The sequence below is a fragment of the Nicotiana sylvestris genome, chromosome 7, assembly GCF_000393655.2.
Source record: "Nicotiana sylvestris chromosome 7, ASM39365v2, whole genome shotgun sequence".
NCBI classification, from domain to species: Eukaryota; Viridiplantae; Streptophyta; class Magnoliopsida; order Solanales; family Solanaceae; genus Nicotiana; species Nicotiana sylvestris.
This window is the reverse complement of record NC_091063.1, coordinates 83765534-83785993: the sequence shown is the minus strand read 5'-3', so window position 1 is coordinate 83785993 and position 20460 is coordinate 83765534. Positions and strand designations below refer to the sequence as shown.

At 33.2% G+C, this 20460-nt stretch overlaps 1 protein-coding gene across 1 annotated transcript; it reads left to right on the top strand.

Moving 5' to 3' along the window:
- The first annotated feature begins 578 nt into the window (after nt 1-578).
- On the top strand, nt 579-6988 carry LOC104235949 (ABC transporter C family member 3-like). Its single transcript, XM_070150734.1, has 10 exons — nt 579-3555; nt 3639-3725; nt 3807-4439; nt 4585-4749; nt 4887-5181; nt 5273-5487; nt 5568-5873; nt 5975-6038; nt 6118-6357; nt 6439-6988. The coding sequence occupies exons 1-10, from the start codon at nt 1180-1182 to the stop codon at nt 6561-6563; spliced, it is 4506 nt and encodes a 1501-aa protein (XP_070006835.1). The 5' UTR covers nt 579-1179; the 3' UTR covers nt 6564-6988.
- Nucleotides 6989-20460: the final 13472 nt, after the last annotated feature.

Genomic DNA, 20460 nt, shown 5'->3' with positions numbered 1-20460 from the left:
TATCAACACACCAAATAAGAGTTCAAGCAGTAGTAAAAGAGTCAAGTCGTATCCAAAGAGTCCTTCATAGTCTAAACCTTTGATTGTTTTGTCATAAATATAAATTATTATGAATGAATATTTTCCGTTTTCCACATTAAAATATAAATCTGGACAACTCCAACCCCCATTTTAAAGCCAATAAAAAGGGACCATTTTATTTCCTTAGTTTTGTAGATAACTTAGAAGTTTGTTACTGAACATAAATACCATAGTACATACTAGGATCATGCAGTATTGAAGTTTTCGTATGGATTCTAATTATACGAAAGCATAAGAAAAGAGTTTTCGTATAGATTCTACGCAAAAGGTCTGTATATGTCCCTGTATTAGTAAATATTAGTTATATGAACCTCCGTTATACTATTCGACATTTTCTTCCGTTACCGCTACCCATTTAAACATATATTTACCCTCTAATTTAACGGACCTATTCCTCCATACACGTGGCTGCATTTTAAAACCCCAACCCATATTTCTCTTTTTTAATCCTTATTACCTATACCCACGCGAACCAGTTCACCCGAAGTATACAAATAAGGATTTAGAGATGCCATGGCAACCCTTCAAGGCTTATTTTGTTCTGCTTCCTCATCGTCATCTTTCCAAAGAGGAAACATTACAGCAAAGATCATTGACGAGAACCCACAAGCAGAGAACAACACAAATAAACACCTCATTTGGTTTTGATGAGTACATCAGAGAATTTGGAATTGTGTTTTTATTTTTTATTATGTCTTATGGAGTGACTGAGAATATATGGTGATGATGAAGCTTACAGGGCTTGTATTTTCTTCTTCCCAATTGTCCTTTAGTTCTCATCACTTGTTCATTTGTTCTCTCCGTCAACCCAGTCTTGGCCACCACATAAACACAGCTTTGACTTGTCTCTCCCTTTTCCCTATTTTCACCACCCTTTTCAATTTCCCACCTTATATTCATTATTATATTTAATCAATCAAATCAAAGTTGGAAAAAAAGGGAGTAATAATCAAATGGAGTAGTATATACATACCAGAACAATGAAAGAGCACTCATAAGCTAAAGCCCATAATTCATCACGAAACCACAATATAGAGGAAACCTGACGTGTCCCTTAAAATCTAACCTTGAACCTCTGAGACCTCCAAAAAAAACATCATGGAAATTGCAAAGGGCATGTCTGTGTTTCAATCTTTGAGGTATGTTGGCGTTGATGAATCCCTCCGAAACCCCATTTTCTTACGTGTCATTAGTTGTTCTTTGCACCTGGGATTGTTCCTTGTAATTCTTGGGTTGTGTTGTTGGAATACAATCAGGAGGGACAATAATGCTGGCCACAAACAGAGTAGTACTAGGAATGCTAGGTTCTTGTACTACAAATCAACCTTGTTTTGTTCAATAGGTCTAGCCATCTTTAGCTTTGTGTTATGTTTGTTAGCTCATTTTTATTGGTATAGAAATGGTTGGTCAGAAGAAAAAATTATAACCCTTTTGGATTTTGCATTAAAGTTGCTAGCTTGGTTGTCAATCTCTGTTTTCTTGCACACCCAGTTCCTTAATTCTTGTGAAACCAAATACCCTCTTGTTTTAAGAGTTTGGTGGGGGCTTTTCTTCTTTGTTTCTTGTTATTGCCTTGTTATAGACCTTGTTTATGGGGAAAAGAACCAATCTTTACCAACTCAATTTTGTATACCTGATGTTGTTTTCACTCTTATGGGGTTATTCTTCTGTTTTGTTGGGTTTATTGTTAAAACAGAGAGTGAGGAGAATATGCTTCAGGAACCCCTCTTAAATGGTAGTGTTGCCAATGGCATGGACTCAAAGAAGTCTACTGGGGATCAAACTGTCACCCCTTATGCCAATGCTAACATTTTTAGTCTCTTTACTTTCTCTTGGATGGGTCCCCTAATTTCTGTTGGCAACAAGAAACCATTAGACCTTGAGGATGTTCCTCAGCTTCACTTTGATGATAGTGTCAAAGGGAGTTTTCCTATTTTTAGAGAAAAACTAGAATCTGTGGGTGGGGGAAATAGTAACCGTGTGACTACCTTCATGCTGGTGAAGGCTTTGGTTTTCACAGCACGGAAGGAGATAGTGTTATCGGCTCTCTTCGTGCTTCTTTACGCTCTGGCGTCTTTTGTTGGCCCGTACCTCATTGATACCTTAGTTCAGTATCTGAATGGAAAACGAGACTTTGATAATGAAGGTTATGTCTTAGTGGCTGCATTCTTCGTTGCAAAGTTGGTGGAGTGTTTGGCGCAAAGGCATTGGTTTTTCAAGGTGCAACAGGGAGGGTATCGGGCACGGGCAGCACTGGTTTCCAAAATCTACAACAAGGGTTTAACCCTCTCCTGTCAGTCAAAGCAAAGCCACACTAGTGGAGAGATCATCAATTTTATGACAGTTGATGCCGAGAGGATTGGTGACTTCGGTTGGTATATGCATGATCCTTGGATGGTAATCATACAAGTTGCTCTGGCATTGGTGATACTCTATAAAAATCTTGGCCTAGCTGCTATCGCCGCGTTTGTTGCTACAATAATAGTGATGTTGGCAAACATCCCTTTAGGGAGTTTGCAGGAGAAGTTTCAGGAGAAACTCATGGAATCGAAAGATAGAAGGATGAAGGCTACATCTGAAGTCTTAAGGAATATGAGAATACTCAAGCTTCAAGCTTGGGAGATGAAGTTTCTGTCTAGGATCTTGGACCTCAGGACTACAGAGGCAGGATGGTTGATGAAATATGTGTACACATCAGCTATGACTACTTTTGTCTTCTGGGTTGCTCCTACATTTGTTTCTGTGACGACCTTTGGCGCTGCAATGCTTATGGGAATCCCACTTGAATCTGGGAAGATATTGTCTGCACTTGCGACATTTAGAATTCTTCAAGAGCCCATCTACAATCTCCCAGATACAATTTCAATGATTGCTCAAACCAAAGTTTCTCTTGATCGTATTGCATCTTTCCTTTCTCTTGATGACTTGCAGCCTGATGTCATAGAGAAGCTTCCAAAAGGTAGTTCTGATGAAGCAATTGAGATTGTAGGTGGGAACTTCGCTTGGGATGCATCCACCTCGACTCCACTTCTAAAGGATGTAAATCTTAGAGTGCTTAATGGCATGAGAGTTGCCATTTGTGGTACAGTTGGTTCAGGAAAATCAAGCTTACTGTCTAGCATTTTAGGAGAGATGCCCAAATTATCAGGGACTATTAAACTTAGTGGAACGAAGGCTTATGTTGCACAGTCGCCCTGGATACAGAGTGGAAAGATAGAGGAGAACATATTATTTGGTAAAGAGATGCAGAGGGAGAAGTATGATAAAGTTCTTGAAGCGTGCTCCTTAAAGAAAGACCTGGAAATTCTCTCTTTTGGCGATCAAACAGAAATAGGGGAGAGGGGCATTAATTTGAGCGGTGGACAGAAGCAGAGAATACAGATTGCTCGTGCTCTTTACCAAGATGCTGATGTTTACCTATTTGATGATCCGTTCAGTGCTGTGGATGCTCATACCGGATCCCATCTCTTCAGTGTAAGTCCTTTCATATATATGCTTTATTTTCATGCTTGATATATTTTACCTAGCCACTTGATTGACCCATCCTTTAATTGCAGGAATGTATAATGGGGCTATTGAATTCAAAAACAGTTTTATATGTTACACATCAAGTGGAGTTTTTGCCTGCTGCGGATTTGATCTTGGTACTCTTTCCTTTCAGTAATTATTGTTTGCTTAATATCATATATAGACTTAACTCATTTAACTATGATATTTCTCTTCAGGTCATGAAAGATGGAAGGATCAGTGAAACTGGGAAATACAATGATCTTCTCAAATTAGGTAGTGACTTCATGGAACTTGTGGGTGCTCACCAAGAAGCTTTAACAGCAATTGACACAGTTAAGGGAGAAGCATTGAGAAAGAGTGAGGAAATGACTGGTGATAATACAAATGTACAGAAGGATAAAAATATTTCAGATGGCCAAAATGGTAAAGTGGATGATATTGTTGGAACAAAGGGACAAATTGTTCAGGAGGAGGAAAGAGAGAAAGGTAGTGTTGGTTTTTCAGTTTACTGGAAATATATAACAACTGCATATGGAGGTGCTCTTGTGCCATTTATGCTGTTGGCACAAGTTGGTTTTCAGCTCCTTCAAATTGGAAGCAATTATTGGATGGCGTGGGCAACTCCCGTCTCAAAGAGTGAGCCACCTCCTGTTGGGAGTTCTACTCTCATCATTGTCTATGTTGCTTTAGGAATTGCAAGTGCTTTATGCATCCTTGCTAGAACCATGTTTCTTGTTACCGCTGGATATAAGACAGCCTCTTTGCTTTTCCATAAAATGCATCTTTGCATTTTCCGTGCTCCAATGTCCTTCTTCGATGCCACACCGAGTGGGCGGATTCTAAACAGAGTAAGTGAATGATTACATTTTCTTTATTTAGCCCCTTTTTTTTCCTTATTAGTGTCAATCTTTCTGTTACATGACTAATCAATGTTTTGTGAAAATTAGCTAGTAATTTCAGAATTAACTCAAATGTACTTTGGTATGAAAACAGGCATCGACAGATCAAAGTGCAATTGATCTGAATGTTCCCATTCAAGTTGGATCCTTTGCCTTCACAATAATACAGCTTTTAGGGATTATTGGAGTAATGTCACAAGTTGCATGGCAGGTCTTCATTGTCTTTATTCCGGTCATTGCAGTTTGCATCTGGTTGGAGGTTGCTACGACCACCTTTTTCGTGTTCTTTGCCTTCACAATTATTCTACTATATGCTTTTTCACAAAGTGAGTCATAACTTTAGCGACATTCATAAACGTGAGTTACATTTAAGTGGTGAATTTGTTTTCATTGCAGCAATATTACATACCATCAGCACGAGAACTGGCACGGCTAAATGGGACATGCAAAGCTCCAGTAATACAGCACTTTGCCGAGACAATTTCAGGATCAAGCACAATTAGAAGTTTCGATCAGGAATCTAGATTCCAGGACACAAGTATGAAATTGATAGACAATTATTCTCGGCCTAAGTTTCACATCGCTGCTGCAATGGAGTGGCTTTGTTTGCGTTTGGATATGTTATCTCTGATCACTTTTGCTTTCTCTTTAATTTTCTTGATCTCTCTTCCTGTTGGAACAATTGACCCAAGTAAGTTCTCTATCTTCATGTTTTCTTTCCTTGAAGTTTGTTGTGTTGAATAACTCTTAAGAGCACATTTTCTCCGTTTCTTGATTTACAGGTGTTGCTGGCTTAGCTGTTACATATGGGCTTAATCTGAACATAATACAAGCTCGGGTTGTTTGGAATCTTTGTATGATGGAAAATAAAATTATTTCTGTTGAAAGAATACTTCAGTATACTGCTCTTCCAAGTGAATCTCCTCTTATCATAGAATCCAACAGACCAGACCCTAACTGGCCATCTTGTGGAGAGGTTGATTTTAGCAATCTTCAGGTAAATTAAGTTATTCTCTGGTGTTAATTATGCAGGTTAATTTGTTGGTATGGGTTGGTATATCTGAAAACTTTTAATAGGTCCGATATGCTCCTCACATGCCTCTCGTGTTGCGAGGCCTTACATGCACTTTCTTTGGTGGAAAGAAGACTGGAATTGTCGGTAGGACAGGCAGCGGTAAATCTACTCTAATACAGACCCTCTTCCGCATAGTTGAACCAGCTGCTGGACAAATAAAAATAGATGGTATCAGCATCTCCTCAATTGGTTTGCATGATCTACGGTCTAGATTGAGTATAATTCCACAGGATCCAACTATGTTTGAGGGAACAGTTCGCAGCAACCTAGACCCGCTTGAAGAGTATTCAGATGAACAAATTTGGGAGGTGACAGCTTGGTTTTGCCTATTTTTGGATTTATTTTGTTTCAGATAGGAAAATGACAAATTTTATTTTATTGAGAAACTTTGTTTGATGTTATGCTTCAGGCGCTCGATAAGTGTCAGCTAGGAGAAGAAGTGAGGAAGAAAGAAGGCAAACTTTATTCTACAGGTAACTTCAAGAACCACATCATTTTCTGATGATTTCCACTTTTAGAGCTGTAATAATCATCTTCATTGCGTTGCTGCAGTATCTGAGAATGGAGAGAACTGGAGTGTAGGCCAAAGGCAGCTGGTCTGCCTTGGCCGTGTGCTACTGAAAAAGAGCAAGGTCCTGGTCCTTGACGAGGCTACAGCATCTGTCGACACTGCAACTGATAATCTTATTCAGCAAACTCTAAGGCTGCACTTCTCTGATTCCACGGTTATAACCATTGCTCATAGGATTACATCTGTGCTTGACAGTGATATGGTCCTACTATTAGATCATGGTAAGAATCATCGTTTATGTTCTGGAGCAAGCGGAGAAGGAAATTCTTGGTAGTTACCTTTTTTTTTATGCTATGCTGCAGGGCTCATTGCTGAATACGGCACTCCAGCCAGGTTGTTAGAGAACGAATCCTCATTGTTTGCTAAGCTCGTGGCAGAGTATAGTATGAGGTCAAATTCAAGTTTTGAGAATGTTTCAGACATGTGAGTCTCAGAAACTAATCTTCGTTAATAATGTTACACGACGATGATGATGAAAATTAGGGGACTCTAGACTAGTACCTTAGTCGATAGTGTTTTGAGTTTCCATCTGTGGACACCATAGCTTGAACAAGAACCAGCGAAATGCAGGTCATGCCTGTGGCTTGAGGGAAACTGCAACAATCCTATGGCAGGGAAAGAAACCTACATCTAGTGATGCAATATTGATTGTGAAGTGGCATTTGTTTTTGTTTAGACTTTTTGATGAGAAAATGTATACGTAACTTTGTGTTTACAATAATTTGAATGTATGTTGAGTCAAGTGATTAGTTAGTTAAGAGTGCACGGATTTTGCTACTTCTGGGTAAAAGAAGTAAACCTTGTTGTTGAGAGTTGAAAGTGAAATTACTAGTGTCGAATTTTGCCGCATAAGCTAAATGAAACACTTTTACGATAAACTCCTAGTGCAACAAAGGAAAAATTCATTGGCAAGACTAGCTGTTTATGTTTCACGACTCTCATCTATAGTGAACTATAAAATCTTTCCTCTTTTTTGTAACTAGTCTAACGATATGCGTATTGTGCGTGCACCCATGTCAATGAGTATATAACTTTTTAAACAAACATATAAATATTATTAAATATTATATTTGTGTGAAAAGAGTAAAAAATAAAAATATAAATTCTAAAATTAATAAATCTTGATCCTTCCACCTCAATGCACCAAACGTACGCCTGGTATGCGCCCAGCGCCTAACTTGCAATCGTCTATAATTAGATTTGTATGTAGATCATCAAAAATTCAATAACAATCCTTTGAGCAGTCAAAAACGTTCTTTATTAATCGCATTTCAAGATTTGAGAACATAATATCACGCCACAAAAGTGAATTTGATAAAACCTTTCATCCAAATTTCTTATTTTTGTCAAGTCTTGATTGTTTATATTTTTTTTTTTGTTTATATTTTTTTATGTTATTTTGTTTAACAATAATTTTTTTTTATTTGTGGTTTATGAACGTTATTATTTATTAGTTAGTATTAGTGAGTAAAAATTTATGAATATTCGTTAATATTCTTTTAGTAATGAATTAGGGTTTTGAATTGTTTGTCAAATAATTAATAGCTTATTAGAAGCACACGATGGTAAAATATAATATGTAATTGTGAATTATTCCTCTAAGAGTAAATATTGTTTTTCTAATTTATTTAATTCTTAACTTGGTTGCCTCTCAAAACATGTTAATGAAGGAGGCATTAGTCTTTAATTTACTTTTTTTTTTCATTTACTTCTCGCCCAAAATCTATATAATGGATTAAAGTTATAGATAGTCAAAATATAAAATAAATTTTAATGGTAAAGTATCTTTTTAAGAAAATTAGTATCTATAAACGTGCGTTGCACGTTAATAATGGAACATGATGGTTTAAATATTTATTTATATGAAGGAACAATAAAATTTAATTAATGAGATATAACAATCATTTAAATATCGAAAAATATTGTTATATTAGCATAGTACGTGAATTCAAAATAAAAGGACATCATCAGAACTTACATAAATGATTAATTTTAGTCATGTTAAGTAGATAATTATGTAATGTTGTTTACAGCATGGGCGAAGTCACACTTTGCTTAGGGTGATCAATTGACTACCCTTTGTCGGAAAACATTGTGTATATACGTAAAATATTAGGTTTTGGAGATAAATAATATATATTGAACACCCTTTGTCATAATTTTTTTTACTTATTTCAAGCTTGAATACCCTTGAGAAAATTCTGACTTCGCCATTGGTTTACATGTATCTAATGTGATGGTATCTTTCCGAACACTTCTTTATAGACGGTATTTTTTTTTTGTATATGTTTCCTTCTAATGCTTGGTTACTCTGCCATAACCAGAACTCTTGTTGTCGGTATTGATATCTCTCTTGAAAGTGCAACATATAGTTATTCGTGTAAGAAAATATATTATGATAAATATAGTCCAATATTTAGGATGTTTGTCCTTATACTTTATTTATTATAACTACAAAACATAAACATACTAAAAGTTATTTTCATGCAAATTTTTAAAAAATATTCTTTAGTTTCGAAAAACGAAAATTGAATGCGGGGATAAATACATACTTAGAAGCACATTGACCAGTATCATAAGTTCCGCATATATGATATTATTGTCAAATTTTTTATATACCATATGTGTACTATTGCATAAGTTATTCAATGAATCTAAGTTTGCAGTAGCATGACATGCATATTTTTCTTCAAAATCAACCTATATGCAATGGAAGATCAATTTTAACTTAGTCTACTATATATATGGTGACACTAACATGTGTAAGAAATAATGAACTTGACAACAAACATGTACGGTAAAAGGCCATTTGGTGTTAAAGTATTTAAGTATTCTTCTTGGTAGTATTCTTTTGCTGAGTCAAAACTAAAAAATATTTTATTTTTACCATAAAAATTAGCAATCAACCTTTTATTTAGTTAATCAACATATTCATTTCTGCTAGCTAAGATAGTTCTTTAATTTCTATCATGTAATTTGCACAAATTGCATTTTAATCTAATGATGAAAATATTTTTCTTATTAAATGCACTACTATTAATATTGAAATTGATAACCAAGTGTTCTAAAAGAATCAAATCATCTTTTATTGGTTGCTCTTCTTCGTTTTCGACACGAAGCAAGAAGTCACTGAATGTTTGATCTGTTCTTACTTTTATATTTCTTGTCAATTGAATATTTTTCATTTGAGGTCATAAATATAATTTTGGCAAGCTAGATTTTACATTTTCTGCTTTGGTCAATATTGAAACTACTGATCGTACGTGACAGAAATTACCTCCCAAACTATTACTTTTCCACCAAACGGTTCATCGATATCTAATATATCTATAAAACTCAGGGCGATTGTTTTGATTGTTTGACGCGTAGCCAAAAGCGCTTCATCCCATATTATCACTTCTGCTTTCCTTATAAATTTAGCATTATTGCTCTACTTTGATATATTTGTGATGGTCATTTCAGTTATTTGAAAATGTATATCAAATCTAAAGTGAGTTGTACGACCTCATAATAAAATCGTTGCTGACACACCACTTGTTCTTATTGCTAACAATGTCATGCCTCTTGATCTGACATTTGCAAGTAATGCATGACATAAGAATATTATTTTGATTCCGCCGGAGGCATATACAAAGGATAATCCCGCTATACCAGGTCGACTTTTTATAATATAGTTTTGAAAACTTATTCTTGTTTAGGATTTAGCTTTGATTATGCTTCCTCAAACACTTGTATGGCCTTCTTGCTATTATACTAATCTTTTTTACTTTGTGTACTATTTTTTTAATCTCTAACACTCTTTTTATGGAATAAATTTATGTACCCTAAGATTTATTTTTAACTTGAAAAATAATTTTACTCAAATGATGAATTTAAAAAATAATTTAATTGGACTCTCTTGCTAAATAATTAAGTGAAATATTTGATTATTTGGTTTTAACATAAAGTATAATTTATTTTCTGTTGATTTAGATTCTTAATATTAATTCATCTCATGCCTGAATATTTAACCGTAATTATAATTTATTCTCCTTAAATTTTATTTTCAAAGAATAAAAATGATCGATCTGACATTTCACTTTTAGATCTTTATGTTTGCAAAATCATTAGTGGTATTGATTCTTACCAACCTATTTCTTTCTTTTCTCACACATTTATAGTCTTAAAATTTTTTTTAGTTGTTCCTTAATAATTGGGTATATTTTTCTTATATTACACGAAAAATTAATAATAAAATAAATTATTTGAGCAGGAAATCAGTTCAAATATAATATAATAATATATTATCTTGGTTTTTTTCCCTCAAGTTTAACACTTTATGCCATCCGTTTAGCATTACTTTTATATTTTGATATTGAATATTATAAAATAGGAATGTATTACCAATATGGAGGATTCTTACGAAATTAATTTTATTAAAACTTCCTACATATTTTTAATAAGAATTCATTAGACAAGATTGTATTAATTCTAAAATATTAAATATTAAAAAATTAATATAGAAGTTATTGTGGTCCAATAAAAGAAGTTATTACAACTATATATGTCCTTTCAATGTGATTTCTTATGTTTAATATTTAGGGTTATTTTGATCTATTAATATTATATTCACGCTTTTATGATAATATAAGTTCTCCTATTTCTAAATAGTTTGGGACAATATAATACATTTTTAAATTAAATTAGTAAAAGGAATATTTTAAGAAGTATGTCCTAAAAGTAATAAGATTACATCGCTAAAAATATGTCCATATTCCGAAAGTAATTATACTAATAGAAAATCTAACATGTTACTAAAGGTATTAGGTTTACATATTAATATGTAGTATTATATATCTATGCCTAAAAATAATTATACTAATAGGATTTCTAAAGGTAATCATCACATGTAGTATTATTTCATAAAACTAATAGCATTACAAGGCTAATGTCTAGAATTTCGATTATGTCCTTTTATTGTAAGTTATTATGCTTCATATTAAAAGGTTATTTGTGTTATCTAACATTTTATTCACGCTTTTATAATAATATATAGAAGATAGATAGATATAGATATAGATAGATAGATAGATAGATAGATAGACATGATATAGATATAGATATATATTTTTAAGAATAATTTAAATTTTAACCAATTTTCTATTGAGTCTTTTTCTCAAAATTGTTCCATGCCTGCAACTTGCTTTTCAATTTCCAAAACCTATCAGATAAGACCCGTTAATTTGAAACCAACTATAACTTGAGATTAATATGAATACGCATCATAGAGATTAATCATGCCATGACAATAAAAGTAAAAGATAAACTAAGAAAGAAAAAAGTATAAGAAAATTTAGGGACTTTATGCAAAATATATTTTATCAAGCAAAAAAGGAAAAAGAAACACAATAATAAGTAAGAAAAAGGTTTGGATTATAAGGCTAATGTCTAGAATTCCAATTATATCCTTTTATTGTGAGTTATTATGCTTAATATTAAAAGGTTATTTTTGTAATCTAATATTTTATTCATGCTTTTATAATAATATAGATAATTATATAAATTTGATATACAATGAAAAGTTTAAATATTTAATTTGGATGAAAACTGTACGTTGATGGAATCTTAACATGCTTTATCAAATTTATAAATACACGTTCCTAATTTGTAGGTCTAAAAAAGTATGAACAAATTATTATAAATGAATTGTTCAATCTATACAAGTCAAATTTTAATTGATTTAATGTCCTAGATTTTAGACTTATATGTAACCGTTTAAAAAAGGAAAACCTTAATAAATAAAATTTTACTTGATTTGAAACTTCTCCGTATTAGGAGATAATTTAAATGATAATTTTGTCCAATATAAAATTAAATTCTAAGGGTAAAAAAGGCGAACGACATTTCGCTAAAAGCGTTCGTGCTTTTAACGCTTTGCGCATGCATCCAATCTCCATAAAGTCAAAATTTTAAAAGATCACGTAACTATTATGTTCAAAATTAAGTTTGAGTTATATATAAATTAAAAATTAATGTTTAAGTTCTTGTAAATAATATATGTTGACCTTATATGTCACATAAGTTGTCCATCATCAGTAGAGATACTCAACATACAAGTATTAACGTAAACAAAAACTTTTAATAGTTTTTAGATACATCATCGGTTGTATAAAAGTTTATTATTTGGGAGATTTGGTTTCAAGAACCCTCTTTTCTTTTCGATAAATAATTTTTAGCTTTGTTCATATTTTATGCGGAAGAAAATAATAGAAGGAGAATTAAAATGCACAAAGCAATAAACATAATTTGAGAGAGGAACAATAGAAAAAGAAAAACGTACTAATAGTATATAGTTTGAAATTGTTGCATATTGGTTTTTGTCTTAAATTTGATTTCGACATGTCTTATTTGGAATAGGAAATTTTTAATAATTTTGAAGTTTTAAATAGTAAGACTTAATTCGTATGTAGTTCAAATAAGAAAATATTTAATAATTAAAATTTTGGTTAATTTTAAAGTTTTAAATATTAAAATATAACTATTTTATTTAGTGTGAAATTAATTTTTAAAGGGTAAAAATAAAAAATCATACGTGTTTTATACGTACACATATCAATCAATATAAATTTTATGAAAATCATATGAATATGTATCAACTTATGTTTTCTGACATGTAATTGTTATGTGTTATTCGAAAATATTCCTTCAACTTGCGGTTGAACTAAAGAGTTTAATAATCGTAACTATTGGATTATCTTATATCTAATTATAGTATTTATTAGAATATGTATTTACATTTGGTACATACATTTCATAGAAGAAGTGTTTAACTAAAAGATAATATATATATGCTTATACCTTTCACAAAAAAGTCTTTCTGTACGTTTCTTTTATACTTTTACTCTGATAATTAAATTATATAAAATTTATGAATACTAACTTTATGACCGATTAAAATCTACAATTAAGAATAAGAAAGATTGAAGAAGTGTCAACATTAGCTATAGTTTACTACTTAGTCTTTTTCTATTTTATTTGTTATTTGTACTAATATAGATTTAATTGGTTATTGTTATGAAATAAAGACTATAAAGTAAAGACAAGTATAGAGAGAAACTGATATATTATTCGAATTCAAACTGATGTACATAATGAACTGAAATCTCTTCTATTTATAGAAGAAAGGAAGCTGCTCCGTAAGCTGCTACTACAAGTTGCTGTGTAAGCTGCTACAAGCTGCTGTGTAAGCTGCTGCTATACCAGATATGGATAATCTTCTACTGAGAGCAATATTTATCCATAACGGAGTACTGAATGGATAAGCTTATTATACCCGGTATGGATAATCTTTTACCGGGGGTAATGTTTATCCATAACTGAGTACTGAAAAGATAAGCCTATTATACCCGGTATGGATAAACTTATACTGGGGGTAATGTTTATCCATAACCGGGTACCGAAGTGATAAGCTTCTTCAGGAAGCTTATTTCCAATATAGTACTAAATAGATAAACATATTTACGGTGGAGTCCCATATGGATAAGCTTCTTCAGGAAGCTTATTTACAACGGAGTACTAAATGAACATCCATAATATAATATATTTATAACACTCCCCCTTGGATGTTCATTAAAAGATCATGTGTCTCATTAAAACCTCACTAGGAAAAACCACGTGGGGAAAAAAAATTCTAGTGAAGGAAAAAGAGTACACATATTTAGTAATACGCATTGTTAGGTGCCTCATTAAAAACCTTATAAGGAAAACCCCATGGGAAAAAACCTTAGTAAGGGAAAAAGAGTGCATCGCGTATTTTACTCCCCCTGATGAAAACCTTGTTTCAAATATTTGAGTCTCCGCATTCCAATCTTGTATACCATCTTCTCAAAAGTTGAAGTTGGCAAAGATTTAGTGAATAAATCTGCTGGATTATCACTTGAACGGATTTGTTGCACATCAATGTCACCATTTTTCTGAAGATCGTGTGTGTAGAATAATTTTGGTGAAATGTGCTTCGTTCTATCTCCTTTTATAAATCCTCCCTTCAATTGGGCTATGCATGCAGCATTGTCTTCGTATAAAATTGTGGGTCTTTTCTCACATTCCAAACCACATTTTTCTCGAATAAAATGAATTATTGATCTCAACCATACGCATTCCCTACTTGCTTCATGAATAGCTATTATCTCAGCGTGATTTGAAGAAGTAGCAACAATAGATTGCTTTGTGGAGCGCCATGATATGATAGTACCTCCATATGTAAATACGTAGCCGGTTTGAGATCGAGCTTTATGGGGATCAGATAAATAACCTGCATCTGCATAACCAACAAGGTCTGCACTATCTTTGTTAGCATAAAACAAACCCATATCAAGAGTTCCCTTTAAATATCGCAATATATGCTTAATCCCGTTCCAATGTCTCCGTGTAGGAGAAGAACTATATCTTGCTAGTAAATTAACAGAGAATGCTATGTCAGGCCTTGTAGCATTAGCAAGATACATTAGTGCACCAATTGCACTGAGATAGGGTACTTCGGGACCAAGGAGTTCCTCGTCCTCTTCTGGAGGTCGGAACAAATCCTTATTCACTTCAAGTGATCGAACAACCATTGGTGTACTCAATGGGTGCGCTTTGTCCATGTAAAAGCGTTTTAAGACCCTTTCTGTATAGGCAGATTGATGGATAAAGATCCCGTCTGCTAAATGTTCAATTTGCAGACCAAGACAAAGTTTTGTCTTTCCAAGATCTTTCATCTCAAATTCTTTCTTAAGATATTCAATTGCCTTTTGGAGCTCTTCTGGAGTTCCAACAAGATTTATGTCATCAACATAAACAGCAAGTATAACAAATTCTGATGCCATTTTCTTTATAAAAATACATGGACAAATAACATCATTTATGTAACCTTCTTTCAGCAAATATTCACTAAGGCGATTATACCACATGCGCCCAGATTGCTTTAAACCGTACAAAGATCTTTGTAATCTGATTGAATACATTTCCTGAGATTTTGCTTCAGGCATTTTAAATCCTTCAGGAATTTTCATATAAATTTCATTATCAAGTGAACCGTACAGATAAGCTGTAACTACATCCATTAGATGTATTTCAAGCTTTTCATGTAGTGCTAAACTGATGAGATATCGAAATGTTATGGCATCCATAACAGGTGAATATGTTTCATCAAAATCGACTCCAGGTCGTTGTGAGAATCCTTGTGCAACAAGGCGAGCTTTGTATCTTTCAACTTCATTTTTATCATTCCTTTTTCGCACAAAAACCCATTTATGACCAACTGGTTTTATACCAGCAGGTGTTTGGACTACTGGTCCAAAGACCTCTCTTTTAGCAAGTGACTTCAATTCCGATTGAATTGCCTCTTGCCATTTTGGCCAATCAGATCTTTGTCGACATTCTTCGACAGATCGAGGTTCAAGATCCTCACTATCTTGCATAATATTAAGTGCAACATTATATGCAAAAATATTATCCACCACTATTTCAAATCGATTTAAATTAATCCCATCACCGTTCGAACTTATTAAAAGTTCCTCACTCACATGAGCTTCAGGTTCATTGATTTCTTCAGGAATCTCAGAACTAATCAGATTTTGGGTCTCTTCAGGGGATCCCTTCATAGTATCGTTTTGATCATTTGTCGATTTTCTTTTTCGAGGATTTCGATCCTTAGAACCCAAAGGCCTACCACGCTTCAGGCGTGCTTTAGGTTCACTAGCTCTCATGCTAGTAGATGGTCCCATTGGGACATCAATTCGGATATGCACATTCTCTGCTGGGATATGTGACTTAGTTATCCTTTTCAAATCAGTAAATGCGTCTGGCATTTGATTTGCTATATTCTGTAAATGGATGATCTTCTGGACCTCCTGATTACATATAGGGGTACGGGGATCAAAGTGAGATAATGATGAAACTTTCCACACAATTTCTCTTTTGATTTCCTTTTTCTCTCCCCCTAATTGTGGGAAATTTGTTTCATCAAACCGACAATCTGCAAATCGAGCAGTAAATAAATCTCCTGTCAATGGTTCAAGATAGCGAATAATAGAGGGTGATTCAAACCCAACATATATTCCTATCCTTCTCTGTGGTCCCATCTTACTACGTTGTGGTGGTGCTACTGGCACATATACAGCACATCCGAAAATTCGTAGATGGGCAATATTTGGTTCATGACCAAAAACTAATTGTGATGGAGAATATTTATTATAATGTGTCGGTCTAAGACGGATAAGTGATGCTGCATGCAAGATAGCATGGCCCCAAACAGTAGTGGGCAATTTTGTTTTCATAAGTAGTGGTCTTGCTATCAATTGCAAGCGTTTAATAAATGACTCTGCAAGGCCATTTTGAGTATGAACATAAGCTACAGGATGTTCAACTTTTATCCCAACGGATAAACAATAATCATCAAAAGCTTGAGATGAGAATTCTCCAGCATTATCAAGGTGAATAGCCTTTATAGGATAATCTGGGAATTGTGCCCTTAATCGAATTATTTGGGCTAATAGCTTTGCAAACGCCAGGTTGCGAGATGATAGTAGACACACATGAGACCATCTTGAAGATGCATCTATTAGGACCATAAAATATCTAAACAACCCACTTGGTGGGTGAATAGGTCCACATATATCCCCATGTATACGCTCTAAAAAGGCAGGGGATTCAATATCAACCTTCATTGGTGATGGTCTAGTGATCATTTTTCCTTGATAACAAGCATCACAAGAAAATTCGTCATTTGTAAGAATCTTCAGGTTCTTTAATGGATGCCCACTCGAATTTTCAGTAATTCGTCTCATCATTATTGATCCGGGATGGCCCAAACGGTCATGCCAAAGCACAAAAGTATTTGAATCCGTAAACTTCTGGTTTACGATAGAGTGTGCTTCAATTGTACTAATTTTTGAATAGTATAAGCCAGAAGATAAAGTTGGTAACTTTTCTACAATGCATTTCTGGCCAGAAATATTCTTTGTAATACAAAGATATTCCCTGTTCATTTCATCTATTGTCTCTACATGATACCCATTTCGGCGGATATCTATAAAACTCAACAAGTTTCTTCGGGACTTGGAGGAGAACAATGCATTGTCTATAATAAGTTTTGTTCCCTTAGACAGAAATATTATGGCTCTTCCGGAGCCTTCAATCAAACTTATATTACCAGAAATTGTTGAAACATTTGCTTTTTCCTTATGCAAATAAGAAAAGTATTTCTGATCGTTGAATATGGCATGTGTTGTTCCACTATCAATAACACACATATCTTCATGATTTGTCTTTGATCCAAACATAATTTGAGGGTTATCCATATTCTTCAAAATAACATAAATAAAATATATTATAGTAAATATCATTATCAAAACATAACTTTTATTTATGTACAATAATTACATAACCATACTATTTATTACAAACAACACAAATTAAAATATTTACATTTCTACAGATTCACTACCGATTACATGACTTATTTCTCCTTCTGGGAGTGCAAAGTAATCAGCTACATCCAAATGCATGAAGTCTAAATTATCTTCAGAAATAAAATTTGCTTCAGCATTTTTCTCTGTCTTCTTCAGGGAGGCTTGATAAAGCTCAACCAGGTGCTTTGGCGTACGACAAGTACGTGACCAGTGCCCTTTTCCTCCACATCTATAGCATGCATTTTCTGCATTTGGCGCTTGCACCGCTTCATGCTTTTGTTCCTTCCTTTTCCACTGCTGGTGGTGAGGAGGCTTCTTTGGTGCATTATTATTACCATGATTGGGGTTTCTTCCCCGACCACGGCCATGACCACGACTGGGGCCACGACCTCTTCCACGTTTAGCTTGGTGGAAGTTCGTCTCATTCACTTCAGGGAATGGACAAGAACCAATAGGTCGGCTTTCATGATTTTTCATTAATAGCCCATTATGTTGCTCTGCTATAAGAAGATGTGAGATAAGTTCAGAATACTTTTTAAATCCCATCTCTCGATATTGCTGCTGCAGGAGCATATTCGAGGCATGAAAAGTGGTGAAAGTTTTCTCCAACATATCATGATCAGTAATATTATCACCACATAATTTTAATTGGGAAATAATTCTGAACATAGCAGAATTATACTCACTGATAGATTTAAAATCTTGTAGCCTTAGATGAGTCCAATCATAACGTGCCTGTGGAAGAACGACCATCTTCAGGTGGTCATATCTATCTTTCAAATTATTCCACAGTATGACTGGATCTTTAATAGTGAGATATTCCATTTTCAGGCCCTCATCAAGGTGATGGCGTAGGAATATCATTGCTTTGGCACGGTCTTGGTTTGATGCCTGGTTTTTATCCTTGATGGTGTCTGCCAGACCCATCGCATCAAGATGAATTTCAGCATCAAGTACCCAAGACATGTAGCTTTTGCCCGATATATCCAGGGCTACAAATTCAAGTTTAGAAAGATTTGACATTATTTAGGAAAAGAAAGTTCTTACCTTAGATACTTTCAAAATATTTGCTCGAGATGGTAGAGCTTCGTGCTGATAACGTGTTATGAAATAAAGACTATAAAGTAAAGACAAGTATAGAGAGAAACTGATATATTATTCGAATTCAAACTGATGTACATAATGAACTGAAATCTCTTCTATTTATAGAAGAAAGGAAGTTGCTCCGTAAGCTGCTACTACAAGCTGCTGTGTAAGCTGCTACAAGTTGCTGTGTAAGCTGCTGCTATACCAGATATGGATAATCTTCTAATGAGAGCAATATTTATCCATAACGGAGTACTGAATGGATAAGCTTATTATACCCGGTATGGATAATCTTTTACCGGGGGTAATGTTTATCCATAACTGGGTACTGAAAAGATAAGCCTATTATACCCGGTATGGATAAACTTATACTGGGGGTAATGTTTATCCATAACCGGGTACCGAAGTGATAAGCTTCTTCAGGAAGCTTATTTCCAATATAGTACTAAATAGATAAACATATTTACGGTGGAGTCCCATATGGATAAGCTTCTTCAGGAAGCTTATTTACAACGGAGTACTAAATGAACATCCATAATATAATATATTTATAACAGTTATACTTTTATAACAAAAAATAATTCAAACCTACACCAAGTAATAGCTACTCTTTACTTCTTACCATGTTTTTTTTATTTATTTTTTTGATATTATTTGTCTTTATAAAATTATTGTGTTACATAAAATAAGGAAAAGATTTTGCGCAATAGATATAATATAATAGGACTTTTTATATATAGTTTAAAAAGGAAGAATTTAATGTTACAAAATTTATTAGATTTTGATCTCCTAGATATTGGGAAAAACATAAGTTCTCAAAAAAAAAAAATTCTTGAAATTAAAGAGTTAACTCCTTGTTTTAAATTGAAAATTGATATATTCGATATTTTGTCTTAGTTCATTATCAAAACGTTGAATATCAAATACAAGTTTAAAATTGCATGACTAAATTCTGCATATACCATTTTGAATCATATATGAATGCGAACTTTATACAACAATGTTTATTATACTTGATTTTGAATTTCTAAATACAATATTAAGACTTTCAACACAATTCAAATAACGAAAAATTTATTAACCAAACTTTAGTTAATTTTAAAAGTTTTAACTAATAAAAATATTAAATTACAATTTTGTCCATTAGAAACAAAGAATTAGAAAATATAATTGTTTAAAATTCGGAAGAACTAAATGGAGTGCAAAGTTTACCTGTTACTTGAGTTTGAGTCAAATAATGATTAAATTGCTTATAACAAAATAAAGAAAAGGAAAAACTTGAAAATAAAAACTTTTCTAAGATTCCTAATGTGTTTAAAACTTCTTTACGTTTTTGCTTACCAGAATAGCCAATAAATTTGGTAGAATCGGACTAAAAAGATGTAAAATTTACGTTTAATTTGGATTTGGACAAAGCTAGAGTTTTATTTTATTTAAGTTGAAGTCTAATAGTGATTAAATTATTTCTAACAAAATAAAAAAGGCAGAGACTTGATAATAATTATGACTTCAAATAAGGAAAGAATTTAATAATCAAAATTTTAGTAGATTTCAAATTCCTAAATATTAGGATAGCAATTTAATTACGATTTTATCCAATGTGAAAAACTATTTTTAAAGGGTAAAAAAGGCGAACGACATTTTGCTAAAGGCCTTCGTGCTTTTAATATAGTATATAGATATAGGTAAAAAACTTACCCACACCTGACGTATACACAATTATGTGAAAATCAGGACCAAATTACAATTGAAGTGCTATGACTCGGCTGCGGTTAACAATATTTATTGCTGCATCTACAGTTTTGGCAA